We start from the raw sequence: 15,305 nt of genomic DNA on the forward strand, positions 1-15,305 counted from the left end.
GCCTCTTGTGTGTCCCGACTTATGAACAGTTCGACTTACGAACGGGCCCCAGGAACGAATGAGGCTCGCAACCCGAGGACTGGCCTCTTGTGTCCCGACTTATGAACAGTTCGACTTACGAACGGGCACCAGGAACGAATGATGCTCGCAACCCGAGGACTGGCCTCTTGTGTCCCGACTTATGAACAGTTCGACTTACGAACGGGCCCCAGGAACGAATGATGCTCGCAACCCGAGGACTGGCCTCTTGTGTGTCCCGACTTATGAACAGTTCGACTTACAAACGGGCCCCAGGAACGAATGATGCTCGCAACCCGAGGACTGCCCTTATGTGTCCCGACTTATGAACAGTTCGACTTACGAACGGGCACCAGGAACGAATGATGCTCGCAACCCGAGGACTGGCCTCTTGTGTGTCCCGACTTATGAACAGTTCGACTTACGAACGGGCCCCAGGAATGAATTATGCTCCTTACCCAATGACTGCCCTCTTGTGTTCCGACTTATGAACAGTTCGACTTACGAACGGGCCCCAGGAACGGATGATGCTCGCAACCCGAGGACTGGCCTGTACATATGTACGTACAGAATCTTGAGAAGGAGTCTCGAGACTGCTGCGTTTAAACGAGCCCATTCTCACAAACTAGCTTCGAAGCTTTGTGTTGCAATCGAACCGTCGCGCTCTGTTATTTATTTATTATTTTGTATCTATGTGACTTTACCGAAAGAAGCAAAGAGTGAGCTCATTCTCCTCCGTCAGCATTTCCAGCCGCTCCTACATTACCAGTCGCGTCCGCCACCTCCTAATGAGACGTAATTACTCTTTGGCTCTTTCGGTGAAGCCACGTAGAAAGGAAATTAATTAAATAATAGAGTACGACGTTTCGATTGCAACACAAGCAACCGTCATCAGGTAGAACTGAATTTGAGAGACAAATCACAGACACGGAGACACACAGGCAGACACACACGCCCTCTATGTCTATGTGTGTGTCTCTCTCTCTCTCTCTGTGTCTCTGTGTGTGTCTCTCTCTCTGCTTAGGTGTCTGTCTGTGTGTCTATGTGTGTGTGTGTCTCTCTCTGTTTGTCTATGTGTGTGTGTCTCTCTCTCTGTTCGTTTATGAGTGTGTCTCTCTCTGTGTGTCTCTGTGTGTATCTCTCTCTGTGTGTCTCTGTGTGTGTCTCTCTCTGCTTGTGTGTTTGTCTATGTGTCTATGTGTGTGTCTCTCTGTGTGTCTCTGTGTGTGTCTCTCTCTGCTTGTGTATCTATGTGTGTGTCTCTCTCTGTGTCTCTGTGTGAGTCTCTCTCTGCTTGTGTGTCTGTCTGTGTGTCTATGTGTGTCTCTCTCTGTTTGTCTATGTGTGTGTCTCTCTCTGTTTGTCTATGAGTGTGTCTCTCTCTGTGTGTGTCTGTGTGCCTCTGTGTGTGTATCTCTCTGCTTGTGTGTCTGTATGTGTGTCTATGTGTGTGTTACTCTCTCTGTGTGTCTCTGTGAGTCTCTCTCTCTCTGTGTGTCTATGTGTGTGTGTCTCTCTCTGTGTGTATATGTGTGTGCCTCTCTCTCTGTTTGTCTCTGTGTGTGTCTCTCTCTCTGTGTCTCTGTGTGAGTCTCTCTCTGCTTGCGTGTCTGTCTGTGTGTCTATGTGTGTGCCTCTCTCTCTGTTTGTCTATATGTGTGTCTCTCTCTCTGTGTGCCTCTGTGTGTCTCTGTGAGTCTCTCTCTGTGTCTCTGTGTGTGTGTCTCTCTCTCTGCTTGTGTCTGTCTGTGTGTCTATGTTGTGTGTCTCTCTCTGTGTGTCGCTGTGTGAGTCTCTCTCTGCTTGTGTCTGTCTGTGTGTCTCTGTGTGTGTCTTTCTCTGTGTGTCTCTGTGTGAGTCTCTCTCTCTGCTTGTGTGTCTCTCTCTGTGTCTCTGTATTGTCTCTCTCTGCTTGTGTGTCTGTCTGTGTGTCTCTCTCTGTGTCTCTGTATTGTCTCTGTCTACTTGTGTGTCTGTATGTTTGTCTATGTGTGTGTGTGTGTCTCTCTCTCTCTGTTTGTCTATGTGTGTGTCTCTCTCTGTGTGTATCTGTGTGTCTCTCTCTGCTTGTGTGTCTGTATGTGTGTCTATGTGTGTGTCTCTTTGTGTGTCTCTGTGTGTCTCTCTCTGCTTGTGTGTCTGTCTATGTGTCTCTCTCTGTGTCTCTATATTGTCTCTGCTTGTGTGTCTGTCTGTGTGTCTATGTGTGTGTCTCTCTCTGTGTGTCTCTGTGTGAGTCTCTCTCTGCTTGTGTGTCTGTCTGTGTGTCTATGTGTGTCTCTCTCTCTGTGTCTCTGTGTGAGTCTCTCTCTGCTTGTGTGTCTGCCTGTGTGTCTCCGTGTCTGTGTTATGTCTCTCTCTCAAATTTAGTTCTGCCTGATGACGGTTGCTCGTGTTGCAATCGAAACGTCGTACTCTATTATTCCATTTATTTTCTATCTACGTGGCTTCACGGAAAGAACCAAAGAGTAATTTCTGCAGTCACGAAAGCTTCAAATCAAGACCTAATAAGTCGTACCATCTCCTCGTCGGGGCTCTGCTTGGATGCAGGTACATCTGAAGAGCTGCAAATGATACAACTAGAAACCAACATCACCACCATACCATCGCCGATCCTCATCTGGCACTCACCACCACCTCACCCAAGTACATCTGATCTTCATCCATCACCCACCATCAGAAGAACCACCACCACCACCAACGCTGCAACCAGTATCTCTGATCTTCATCCATCACCCACCACCACCATCACCACCTGACCCAGAATCTCTGATTATCATCCGTCACCCACCACCACCACCACCATTGCCTTACCACTTATCTCTGATCTTCATCCATCACCCACCATTGGCATTGCCACCACCATCTCCGTCACCCACCACCACCACCACCAGCACTCGAAGCACTCCGTCATCTCCACCGCCACCATCACCATGGAGTGGAACTCATCATCGTCGCCGCCGTCGTGGTCAGAGGCGCCCGGCCCCGGCACGCTGATCTTGATCGCCGGCCTGCTGCGAGAGCCGGCCGGCACGCGGCCGCTCGTCTTCACCGTCGTCCTCCTCCTCTTCGCGGTGGCGCTCGTCGGCAACCTGCTGCTGTGCGCAGCCATCTACCGCGACCCGCGCCTCCACAGGCCCATGTTCATCCTGCTCGCAAACCTGGCCATCAGCGACGTCGTCGGCTGCTCCGCCACGCTGCCGCGCATCATGCGCGACCTGGCGGCGCCCAACCTCATCACGGTGGGCGAGTGCGTCGCCCAGATGCTCGCCATCCACTTCTACCGCGCCCTCGAGTGCTTCGTGCTCTCGGCGATGGCCCTCGACCGCTACGCGGCCGTCTGCAGGCCCCTGCGCTACCACGGCGTGGCCACCAACGGGCGGGCCCTCGCCGCGGCCGCGGCCGCCGCGGCTGCCGCGGCCGCGGCCGTCGCCCCGCTGTTGGCGCTCGCCCTTCGCCTGCGGCTGACCGACTGCCCGCGTCCCAAGCTGGTGCCGTCCGCCCACTGCGACAACATCGCGCTGGTCAACATGGCCTGCAGCGACGGCGGCGTCAACAACGCGTACGGGGTGGCGCTCACCGCCCTCACCGTGGGCTCGTCGCTCGCCGCCGTCGCCTTCTCCTACGCCTGCATCGTCCGCGAGTGCCTGGCGAGGCGCGGCCGCGGCGACCCATCTTCGAGCGGCGCCGCCACCTTCGGAAAGTCCGCTAGGAGCGCCTCGACAGTCGGTCCCAGCAGCAGCACCACCACCACCACCAACACCACCAACAAAAACACCGCCACCGGGAACACCTCCACAGTCGGTCCCAGCAGCACCACCACCACCACCCGTAGGAACACCTCCACAGTCGGTCCCAGCAGCACCACCACCACCACCCGTAGGAACACCTCCACAGTCTGTCCCAGCGCCACCAACACCACCACCACCGGAAACACCTCCACAGTCGGTCCCAGCACCTCCACCACCAACACCACCAACACCACCAACACCACCACCACCGGAAACACCTCCACAGTCGGTCCCAGCACCTCCACCACCAACACCACCAACACCACCAACACCACCAACAAAAACACCACCACCGGGAACACCTCCACAGTCGGTCCCAGCACCACCACCACCACCAACACCACCAACACCACCAACACCACCAACACCACCGCCAGAAGCACATCCGCGGTCGGTTCCAGCACTACCGCCGCTGCCGCCACCACCGCCACCACGGGTGGCTCCCCCGCCGTCGCGCCCAAGACCCCCGTCGCCGTCCCAGGCGGCACCGCCAGTGCCCCCGTCGCTGGCAAGGGCAGCAGTGGGCAGCACAGCAGGGCGGTGAGCACGTGCGTCACCCACCTGCTGGTGCTCGCCGTCTTCTACGCTCCGCTCCTCTTCGCGGTCGTCTACAACCGCGTGGACAAGCTCTTCCCAATGCCCGACACGACCCGCTCGGCCCTCACGTGCCTCTTCTACACGGCGCCGCCCGCGCTCAACCCCGTCATCTATGGCCTGCGCACGGGCGCCATCAGGCGCGCCGTGGTCGCGATGGTGCCGCGCCACCGGACGGTGAAGGGTTCCCAGAGCTCCACCCTGAGCCTGGTCCCCAGATCTGTGTAATGATCGCGATGGTGGCGGTGGTGGTGATGATGATGACAATGGTGGTGGTGATGTTGGTGATGATGGTGGTGGTGGTGGTGGCTGTGTTGGTGATGATGATGATGATAATGGTGGTGGTGATGTTGGTGATGATGATGATGGTGGTGGTGGTGATGTTGGTGATGATGATGATAATGGAGGTGGTGATGTTGGTGATGATGATGATGGTGGTGGTGGTGGTAGTGATGATGGTGGCTGTGGTGGTGATGTTGATGATGATGACGGTGGTGGTGATGTTGGTGATGATGATGGTGGTGGTGGTGGTGATGATGGTTGTGGTGGTGATGATGATGATGCAGTTGATGATGTTGATCATGGTGATGATGATGGTGATGATGATGGTGGTCATGATGATGATGATGGTGGCTTTGACGGTGATCTGTCTTTTCATCCATCTGTCTGCCTGCACGCCCATCTCTCTCTCTCTCTATTGGTGGTGACACTTGCCTGGGTGTTTTGTGCCAGCAAAGAGTTGTGGAGAGAGTGGAGAGTTTCCCATACCTGGGCAGTGTGCTCATGACCGGCTCCGGTTGGACAGCAGAGGTCTCACTACGAATCAGTCGAGCGGCATTCTCTTTTCATCGGTTGCTTAACGCTGTGTGGAAGCTACCTGGTCTGTCGCTCCGCACGAAGCTTCAGTCATGCCCTCCCATCTCGACGCTTGTGAAACGTGGATCCGTCTAATTGAAACATCTGTGCTGGTTAGAAACATTCGGGCTGGCATGTCTACGATCCACCCTAGGTTTAACCAGGCTGGATTGTGTGAGGAACTTACAAAACCTTGAGAGATCTGGACACATTCGCATCAGTCAGTTGTTTCCGCAGGCAAGGCTGCATTGGCTGGGTCATGCATTCCGCATGCCCAGCCACCGCATGCCTAAACAGGTTCTGTTTGGCTGCATAGAGGGGAATAAATGGGCACAACAGGGGCTGGCAAAGAGATGGAACTGATGCATGAAGATGTGGAGCTGAGTGGACATGCCGACGACCGGTACCCACGGTGTCAAGATCGGCCTCTGTGGAGGAGGCTCGTGAACGATGCTGCTACTTGACAGTTGGAGGCAGTCGCCCTCCAGCAACAACACAGGGCAGAGGAGCGACGCTCACAACAACCAGCGGAGCGCCGGGCGGCCAAAACGCAGCAAGTTGACACAGTAGAGGGGGTACAGCTGATGGTGCATCTACCGGTCATCTCAGTCAGTCAACCCATGGCACCTGCTGGGTCTATCCCCGAGACCTCCTCCGGTCAGCGAGCCGTCCATAAGTTCAAGTGGGCTCAAAGTGCACCTGACCTGAGACAGGCACCGTGGTGATGTCACCGTCAGTTAGTGGCGAATGGCGTGGATTGGTATTGGTTGGTAGTGTTGGTGGGGATTACGATAATGACGGTGATGATGATGGTTGTGGTGACGATGGGGGAGGTTGGTGCTAGCGATGGGTCCATATGCGTATTTTTTTTGCTGATCAAAATATATTCCGATCCTGAATAAAGTTCAACACGCACAGAGTACGGGTGGCTACGTGCGGTGAGAAAGAATATTCAACGTACAGGACGCCACGTAAAGAAGCCCCCTTTAAGACGCCCATTATAAAGAGGTGAAGTGTTTTTTATCTCCTCAAGTAAAAAAAAATTTTAGACACAGCTCCAGCGAACAGTCCTGCCCTGATGTCTTCCACCGTGTCGCTCCACGAACGGTCAGCCACGATGTCTCCCACCTTGTAGATGACAGGATGTGACGCGTGACCTGGGCCCCTCATCGGCACCCTGCGAGACGCAGAGAGGGCAACGTGGAACGCGACACGTGACGACCCGTTGAAGTTGGACACACACCCACCCACCCACTGCTACCGCGGCTAGGGAGGTGGTGGTGTGTGTGTGTGTGGGGGGGGGGTGTCTACGCATGGGATCGCGACGACGACGACGATGATGACGACGATGGAACAAAAAACAGAGCGGCAACGAGGTATGTTTTTAATCGGCTCGGGAATTGTCGTCTTCATACCACGTGGGGGTTTCCGCCTGGCCGGTGGGCCGGACGTGACGCCGTTACGATCTCAGTGACGCTCATAACGACCACACCCACTCCCCCCCCTCCCCTCGAGTTCCACACCCACGTCACACACGAACACCCGCAAGCATTCACATGGACACACACACACGCACACAAGCAACCATTCAAGCGCACAAATAACGCAACCGATCACACACACGCACACGCACGCGTGTGCTCACGCAATTCATCTCAAAGACCGGGCCACCTCGGATAGCCTCTAACAGACTGTCGGGGCAAGTGCTGTCAGTAGCGAGTAGCAGCACCTATACACAAAGATCCCCCGTGTAGCCTCTAACAGACTACTGGGGCAAGTGCTGTTCGTAGCGAGTAGCAGCAGCGTCTATACACAGACAAAGATCCCCCGTGTAGCCTCTAACAGGCTGTAGGGGCAAGTGCTGTTAGTAGCGAGAAGCAGCAGCGCCTATACACAGACAAAGATCCCCCGTGTAGCCTCTAACAGACTGCTAGGGCAAGTGCTGTTCGTAGCGAGTAGCAGCAGCGCCTATACACAGACAAAGATCCCCCGTGTAGCCTCTAACAGACTGTAGGGGCAAGTGCTGTCAGTAGCGGGTAGCAGCAGCGCCTATACACAGACAAAGATCCCCCGTGTAGCCTCTAACAGTCTGCAGGGGCAAGCGCTGTTCGTAGCGAGTAGCAGCAGCGCCTATACACAGACAAAGATCCCCCGTGTAGCCTCTAACAGACTGCAGGGGCAAGCGCTGTTCGTAGCGAGTAGCAGCAGCGCCTATACACAGACAAAGATCCCCCGTGTAGCCTCTAACAGACTGTTGGGGCAAGTGCTGTTAGTAGCGAGTAGCAGCAGAGCCTATACACAGACAAAGATCCCCCGTGTAGCCTCTAACAGACTGCTGGGGCAAGTGATGTTAGTAGCGAGTAGCATCAGCGCATATACACAGACAAAGATCCCCCGTGCAGCCTCTAGCAGACTGTCCGGGCAAATGCTATTAGTAACGAGTAGCAGCAGCGCCTATACACAGACAAAGATCCCCCGTGTAGCCTCTAACAGACTGTCGGGGCAAGTGTTGTTAGTAGCGAGTAGCAGCAGCTCCTATACACAGACAAAGATCCCCCGTGCAGCCTCTAGCAGACTGTTGGGGCAAGTGCTGTCAGTTTCGAGTAGCAGCAGCGCCTATACATAGACAAAGATCCCCCGTGTAGCCTCTAACAGACTGCTGGGGCAAGTGCTGTTAGTAGCGAGTAGCATCAGCGCTTATACACAGACAAAGATCCCCCGTGCAGCCTCTAGCAGACTGTCGGGGCAAGTGCTGTTAGTAGCAAGTAGCAGCAGCGCCTATACACAGACAAAGATCCCCCGTGTAGCTTCTAACAGACTGCTGGGGCAAGTGCTGTTAGTAGTAGCGAGGAGAACCTGCAGAACCTATGAAGGCCGGCGCTGTGGCACACGAGGTGGGGGGGGGGGGGGGGGTGTTCAGCACCACCACGCCCGGCCGCCTTTGTCTCCCCTAGTGACGATGTCTACTGCACCACCGCACCAGCAACGCGTTTGAGACCGAGTCGACCTAGGGGAGTCCCAGGACCGGGTTCAGGTAGTCGTCACCTGGTCGCCTCGTCGGCCCCATGAACGTGAATCGAATTCCTCGGCTCGACGGGGTTCATAGCGCAGCGCGCTAACCGCTGCACCACCGCTCCCCCCCCTCCCCCCCATCACACACACACCCATTCCTCACCCCCACCCCTCACCCCTCACCCCCACCCCTCACCCCAACCCCTTCCCCCCGCCCAAGGGTCCAGAGCCCCCAAACGGGTGTGTTTGTTGTAGAATGGGAAGGGGGGCGCTTATAAGACGGCGTCTCTTCCTGCTAATGCTGCTGCTGCTGCTTCTGCTGCCACAGCTGTTGCTGGTCCGTGGTGAGACCCTCTGTTCCACGCAACCTTTCCCTCTCCGTTACAGCAAGCTTTGTCTCTATGTTCCAGTCAACTTGTGTCTCTCTGTTCCACACGCGACTTAATGTCTCTCTGTTCCACGCAACCTGTGACTCTCCACTACATCAACCTTTGTTTCTATGTTCCAGTCAACTTGTGTCTCTCTGTTCCACGCAACCTGTGACTCTCCACTACATCAACCTTTGTCTCTGTGTTCCAGTCAACTTGTGTCTCTCCGTTCCACACACAAATTGTGTCAATCTGTTCCGAACAAGCTTTGCCATTCTGTTGCTGCCACAGCTGTTGCTGGTCCACGGTGAGACACTTCTCTCCGTCGCACCGCAAAACGCCGTCTCTTTTGTTCTACACGATGTGTGTGTGTGTCTCTCTGTTCAAGTCAACTTGTGTCCCTCTGGTCCACGCAACCTTTCCCTCTCCATTACATCAACTTTTGTCTCTCTGTTCCAGTCAACTTGTGTCTCTCTGTTCCACACAACTTTTGCCTCTCCACTACATCAACCTTTGTCTCTATGTTCCAGTCAACTTGTGTCTCTGTTCCACACGCAACTTAATGTCTCTCTGTTCCGAACAAGCTTTGCCCTTCTGTTGCTGCCACAGCTGTTGCTGGTCCACGGTGAGACAATTCTCTCCGTCGCACCGCAAAACGCCGTCTCTTTTGTTCTACACGATGTGTGTGTGTGTGTCTCTCTGTTCAAGTCAACTTGTGTCCCTCTGGTCCACGCAACCTTTCCCTCTCCATTACATCAACTTTTGTCTCTCTGTTCCGGTCAACTTCTGTCCCTCTGTTCCACGCAACCTTTGCCTCTCCATTACAGCAACCGTTGTCTCTATGTTCCAGTCAACTTGTGTCTTTGTTCCACACACAACTTAATGTCACTCTGTTCCACGCAACCTTTCCCTGTCTCTTACATCAACTGTTGTCTCTATGTTCCGGTCAACTTGTGTCTATCTGTTCCACACACAACTTAATGTCACTCTGTTCCACGCAACCTTTCTCTGTCTCTTACATCAACTGTTGTCTCTATATTCCAGTCAACTTGTGTCTCTCTGTTCTACACAACCTGTGCCTCTCAATTACAGCAACCGTTGTCTCTATGTTCCAGTAAACTTGTGTCTTTGTTCCACACACGACTTAATGTCTCTCTCTTCCAAACAACCTTTCCCTCTCCATTACACCAACCGTTGTCTCTCTGTTCCAGTCAAATTCTGTCACTCTGTTCCACGCAACCTGTGACTCTCTGCTACATCAACCTTTGTCTCTATGTTCCAGCCAACTTGTATCTCTGTTCCACACGCGACTTAATGTCTCTCTGTTCCACACAACCTTTCCCTATCTCTTATACCAACCGTTGTTTCTCTGTTCCAGTCAAATTCTGTCACTCTGTTCCAAGCAACCTGACTCTCCACTACATCAACCTTTGTTTCTATGTTCCAGTCAACTTGTGTCTCTGTTTCACACGCAACTTAATGTCTCTCTGTTCCACACACAACTTGTGTCTCTCTGTTCCAGACACAACTTGTGTTTCTCTGTTCTGAACAAGCTTTGTCATTCTGTTGCTGCCACAGCTGTTGCTGGTCCATGGTGAGACATTTCTCTCCGTTGCACGCAACTGCTGTCTCTTGTGTGTGTGTCTCTCTCTCTCTCTCTGTTATAGTCAACTTGTGTCTCTCTGTTCCACGCAACCTTCCCCTCTCCATTACATTATCATTTTTCTCTATGTTCCAGTCGACTTCTGTCTCTCTGTTCCACACAACCTGTTCCTCTCCATTACATCAACCTTTGTCTCTCTGTTCCACACAACCTTTGCCTTTCTATAATATGAACCGTTGTCTTTCTGCCTGTTCCAGTCAACGTGTCGCTCTCTGTTTTATCTTGCACGCAACATTAGTGCGGCTCTTCTATACAAGCTCTGTCTCTCTGTTCCACACAACCTCTGCCTCTATGTTCCAAACAACCTCTGTCTCTGTTCTACACAACCTCTGGTAGTCAATGGATAATGTGAGTCTATGGGCAATGTTAGACGTCTATGGGCAATGTGAGTCTATGGGCAATGTGAATCTATGGGCAATGTGTGTCTATGGGCAATGTTAGTCAATGGGAAATGTGAGTCTATGGGCAATGTGAGTCTATGGGCAATGTGAATCTATGGGCAATGTGTGTCTATGGGCAATGTTAGTCAATGGGAATTGTTAGTCTATGGGCAATGTGAGGCTATGGGCAATGTTAATCTATGGGCAATGTTAGTCTATGGACAATGTGTGTCTATGGTCATTGTGAGTCTATGGGCAATGTTAGTCTATGGGCAATGTTAGTCTATGGGCAATGTGAGTCTATGGGCAATGTGAGTCTATGGGCAATGTGAGTCTGTGGGCAATGTGAGTCTATGGGCAATGTGAGTCTATGGGCAATGTGAGTCTATGGGCAATGTTAGTCTGTGGGCAATGTGAGTATATGGGCAATGTTAGTCTATGGGCAATGTGAGTCTATGGGCAATGTGAGTCTATGGGCAATGTGAGTCTGTGGGCAATGTGAGTCTATGGGCAATGTGAGTCTATGGGCAATGTGAGTCTATGGGCAATGTGAGTCTATGGGCAATGTGAGTCTATGGGCAATGTTAGACGCCTATGGGCAATGTGAGTCTATGGACAATGTTAGTCTATGGGCAATGTGAGTCTATGGGAAATGTGAGTCTATGGGCAATGTGAGTCTATGGGCAATGTTAGTCTATGGGCAATGTGAGTCTATGGGCAATGTGAGTCTATGGGCAATGTTAGACGCCTATGCGCAATGTGAGTCTATGGACAATGTTAGTCTATGGGCAATGTTAGTCTATGGGCAATGTGAGTCTATGGGCAATGTGAGTCTATGGGAAATGTGAGTCTATGGGCAATGTGAGTCTATGGGCAATGTTAGTCTATGGGCAATGTGAGTCTATGGGCAATGTGAGTCTATGGGCAATGTTAGACGCCTATGCGCAATGTGAGTCTATGGACAATGTTAGTCTATGGCCAATGTTAGTCTATGGGCAATGTTAGTCTATGGGCAATGTTAGGCATCTATGGGCAATGTGAGTCTACAGGCAATGTGAGTCTATAGGCAACGGTGGACGTCTCTGGGCTATGTGAGTCTATGGGTAATGTTAGACGCCTATGGGCAATGTTAGTCTATGGGCAATGTGAGTCTACAGGCAATGTTAGTCTATGGGCAATGTTAGTCTATGGGCAATGTTAGTCTATGGGCAATGTTAGTCAATGGGAAATGTGAGTCTATGGGCAATGTGAGTCTATGGGCAATGTGAATCTATGGGCAATGTGTGTCTATGGGCAATGTTAGTCAATGGGAATTGTTAGTCTATGGGCAATGTGAGGCTATGGGCAATGTTAATCTATGGGCAATGTTACTCTATGGACAATGTGTGTCTATGGTCATTGTGAGTCTATGGGCAATGTTAGTCTATGGGCAATGTTAGTCTATGGGCAATGTGAGTCTATGGGCAATGTGAGTCTATGGGCAATGTGAGTCTGTGGGCAATGTGAGTCTATGGGCAATGTGAGTCTATGGGCAATGTGAGTCTATGGGCAATGTTAGTCTGTGGGCAATGTGAGTATATGGGCAATGTTAGTCTATGGGCAATGTGAGTCTATGGGCAATGTGAGTCTATGGGCAATGTGAGTCTGTGGGCAATGTGAGTCTATAGGCAATGTGAGTCTATGGGCAATGTGAGTCTATGGGCAATGTGAGTCTATGGGCAATGTGAGTCTATGGGCAATGTTAGACGCCTATGGGCAATGTGAGTCTATGGACAATGTTAGTCTATGGGCAATGTGAGTCTATGGGAAATGTGAGTCTATGGGCAATGTGAGTCTATGGGCAATGTTAGTCTATGGGCAATGTGAGTCTATGGGCAATGTGAGTCTATGGGCAATGTTAGACGCCTATGCGCAATGTGAGTCTATGGACAATGTTAGTCTATGGGCAATGTTAGTCTATGGGCAATGTGAGTCTATGGGCAATGTGAGTCTATGGGCAATGTGAGTCTATGGGCAATGTTAGACGCCTATGGGCAATGTGAGTCTATGGACAATGTTAGTCTATGGGCAATGTGAGTCTATGGGAAATGTGAGTCTATGGGCAATGTGAGTCTATAGGCAATGTTAGTCTATGGGCAATGTGAGTCTATGGGCAATGTGAGTCTATGGGCAATGTTAGACGCCTATGCGCAATGTGAGTCTATGGACAATGTTAGTCTATGGCCAATGTTAGTCTATGGGCAATGTTAGTCCATGGGCAATGTTAGGCATCTATGGGCAATGTGAGTCTACAGGCAATGTGAGTCTATAGGCAACGGTGGACGTCTCTGGGCTATGTGAGTCTATGGGCAATGTTAGACGCCTATGGGCAATGTTAGTCTATGGGCAATGTGAGTCTACAGGCAATGTTAGTCTTTGGGCAATGTTAGTCTATGGGCAATGTTAGTCTATGGGCAATGTTAGTCTATGGGCAATGTTAGACGCCTATGGGCAATGTTGAACCCGTCTGCAGCAAAATGCCGTGGCGTCAGCTGATGTGTGCAAGCCAGACTTTTTTTGGGACAGTGACGGTGAATATGCGGGCAGGAGCCTCCTGCAAGCGGGTTTCCGAGACCAATTTGGGGGAATTCCACGTTCCTATGACGGGGGACTTTTCTCGTCGCATGTTTCGGCACACTGTTGATATGAACGTTGAACTTCTTTTGCACCGTACGTAGCCAACCGTGCTCTGTGTGTGTGTTGAACTTCTTTCGCACCGTACGTAGCCAACCGTGCTAATCGGAGGTGTAGGAAGAAGAACAACAACCTAAACACATCAACAACAACATGCAGTTCTAAAGATTAGACCTCCAATGACTCATCATCATCATCAGCAGCAGCACCATTCTCATCATCATCAGCTTGAACATCACGAGCATCATCAGCATCATCATCATCAGCACCATCAGCGATACCATCGTCAGCAACATCAGCACCACCAACACGATCATCGTCAGCATGAGCAGTGCCCGGTGCTGATGAGCGGGATGGATGCGTTTGTCTCTAGAATAGCGGCTTCACCACACTGCTGATGAGCAGGGAGAATGTCGCCTGTCTCTAGAATAGCGACTGCAAACAACACTGCTGATGAGCGGGGTGGATGTCGCCTGTCTCTAGAATAGCGGCTGCACACAGCACTGCTGATGAGCGGGGTGGATGTCGCGTGTCTCTATAATAGCGGCTGTACACCACATTGCTGATGAGCGGAGTGGATGTCGCCTGTCTCTAGAATTCCGGCTGCACAGAACACTGCTGATGAGCGGTGTGGATGTCGCCTGTCTCTAGAATATCGGCTGCACACAACACTGCTGATGAGCAGTGTGGATGTCGCCTGTCTCTAGAATAGCGGCTACACACAGCACTGCTGATGAGCGGGGTGGATGTCGTCTGCCTCTAGAATAGCGGCTTCACCACACTGCTGATGAGCGGTGTGGATGTCGCCTGTCTCTAGAATAGCGGCTTCACCACACTGCTGATGAGCGGTGTGGATGTCGCGTGTCTCTAGAATAGCAGCGGCACACAACACTGCTGATGAGCGGGGTGGATGTCGCCTGTCGCTAGTATAGCGGCTCCACACAACACTGCTGATGAGCGGGGTGGATGTCGCCTGTCTCTAGAATAGTGGCTCCACACAACACTGCTGATGAGCGGGGTGGATGTCGCCTGTCTCTAGAAAAGCAGCTGCACACAACACTGCTGATGAGCGGGGTGGATGTCGCCTGTCTCTAGAATAGTGGCTGTACACCACACTGCTGATGAGCGGGGTGGATGTCGCCTGTCTCTAGAATACCGGCTGTACAGCACACTGCTGATGAGCGGTGTGGATGTCGCCTGTCTCTAGAATAGCGGCTGCACACAACACTGCTGATGAGCTGGATGGATTTCGCCTGTCTCTAGAAAAGCAGCTGCACACAACACTGCTGATGAGCGGTGTGGATGTCGCCTGTCTCTAGAATACCGGCTGCACAGAACACTGCTGATGAGCGGGGTCGATGTCGCCTGTCTCTAGAATAGCAGCTGCACAACAACACTGCTGATGAGCGGTGTGGATGTCACCTGTCTCTAGAATAGCTGCTGCACACAACACTGCTGATGAGCGGGGTGGATGTCGCCTGTCTCTAGAATAACGGCTGCACACAACACTGCTGATGAGCGGGGTGGATGTCGCCTGTCTCTAGAATAGCAGCTGCACACAACACTGCTGATGAGCGGGGTGGATGTCACCTGTCTCTAGAATAGCTGCTGCACACAACACTGCTGATGAGCGGGGTGGATGTCGCCTGTCTCTAGAATAGCGGCAGCACACCGCACTGCTGATGAGCTGGGTGGCTCCGGCTCAAACCGCTCCGCTAAGACGAGCGGCTTTGTCAACAGCGGAACAGAGAGATAGTCCCGGTTCAAGCCGGGATCTCCCCTCGAGGGGTTTCCCGAGGTGACCCCCCCCCACCAACCCCCCCCCCCACCAACCTCCCACCCCCCACCAACGTCCCCCCCCACCAACCCCCCCACCAACCCCCCCACCCACGTGTAACGCGCGTGGTGGTCGTGGTGGTGGTAGCACTTGCCCCGACAGATCGCCCGGGTA

The 15,305-nt window shown here is 52.5% G+C and overlaps 1 protein-coding gene across 1 annotated transcript; it reads left to right on the top strand.

Moving 5' to 3' along the window:
- Nucleotides 1-2,197: 2,197 nt before the first annotated feature.
- On the top strand, nt 2,198-4,672 carry LOC116957133 (uncharacterized). Its single transcript, XM_032979097.2, has one exon. The coding sequence runs from the start codon at nt 2,952-2,954 to the stop codon at nt 4,629-4,631; it is 1,680 nt and encodes a 559-aa protein (XP_032834988.2). The 5' UTR covers nt 2,198-2,951; the 3' UTR covers nt 4,632-4,672.
- Nucleotides 4,673-15,305: the final 10,633 nt, after the last annotated feature.

This window comes from Petromyzon marinus, chromosome 70 (assembly GCF_048934315.1).
Source record: "Petromyzon marinus isolate PM22_M1 ecotype Great Lakes invasive population chromosome 70, UKy_Petmar_22M1.pri1.0, whole genome shotgun sequence".
Lineage (NCBI taxonomy): Eukaryota > Metazoa > Chordata > Hyperoartia > Petromyzontiformes > Petromyzontidae > Petromyzon > Petromyzon marinus.

Bases quoted from the DNA above. Each gene is read 5' to 3' on its own strand.
- LOC116957133 (XM_032979097.2), top strand. From the start codon at position 2,952: ATGGAGTGGAACTCATCATCGTCGCCGCCGTCGTGGTCAGAGGCGCCC.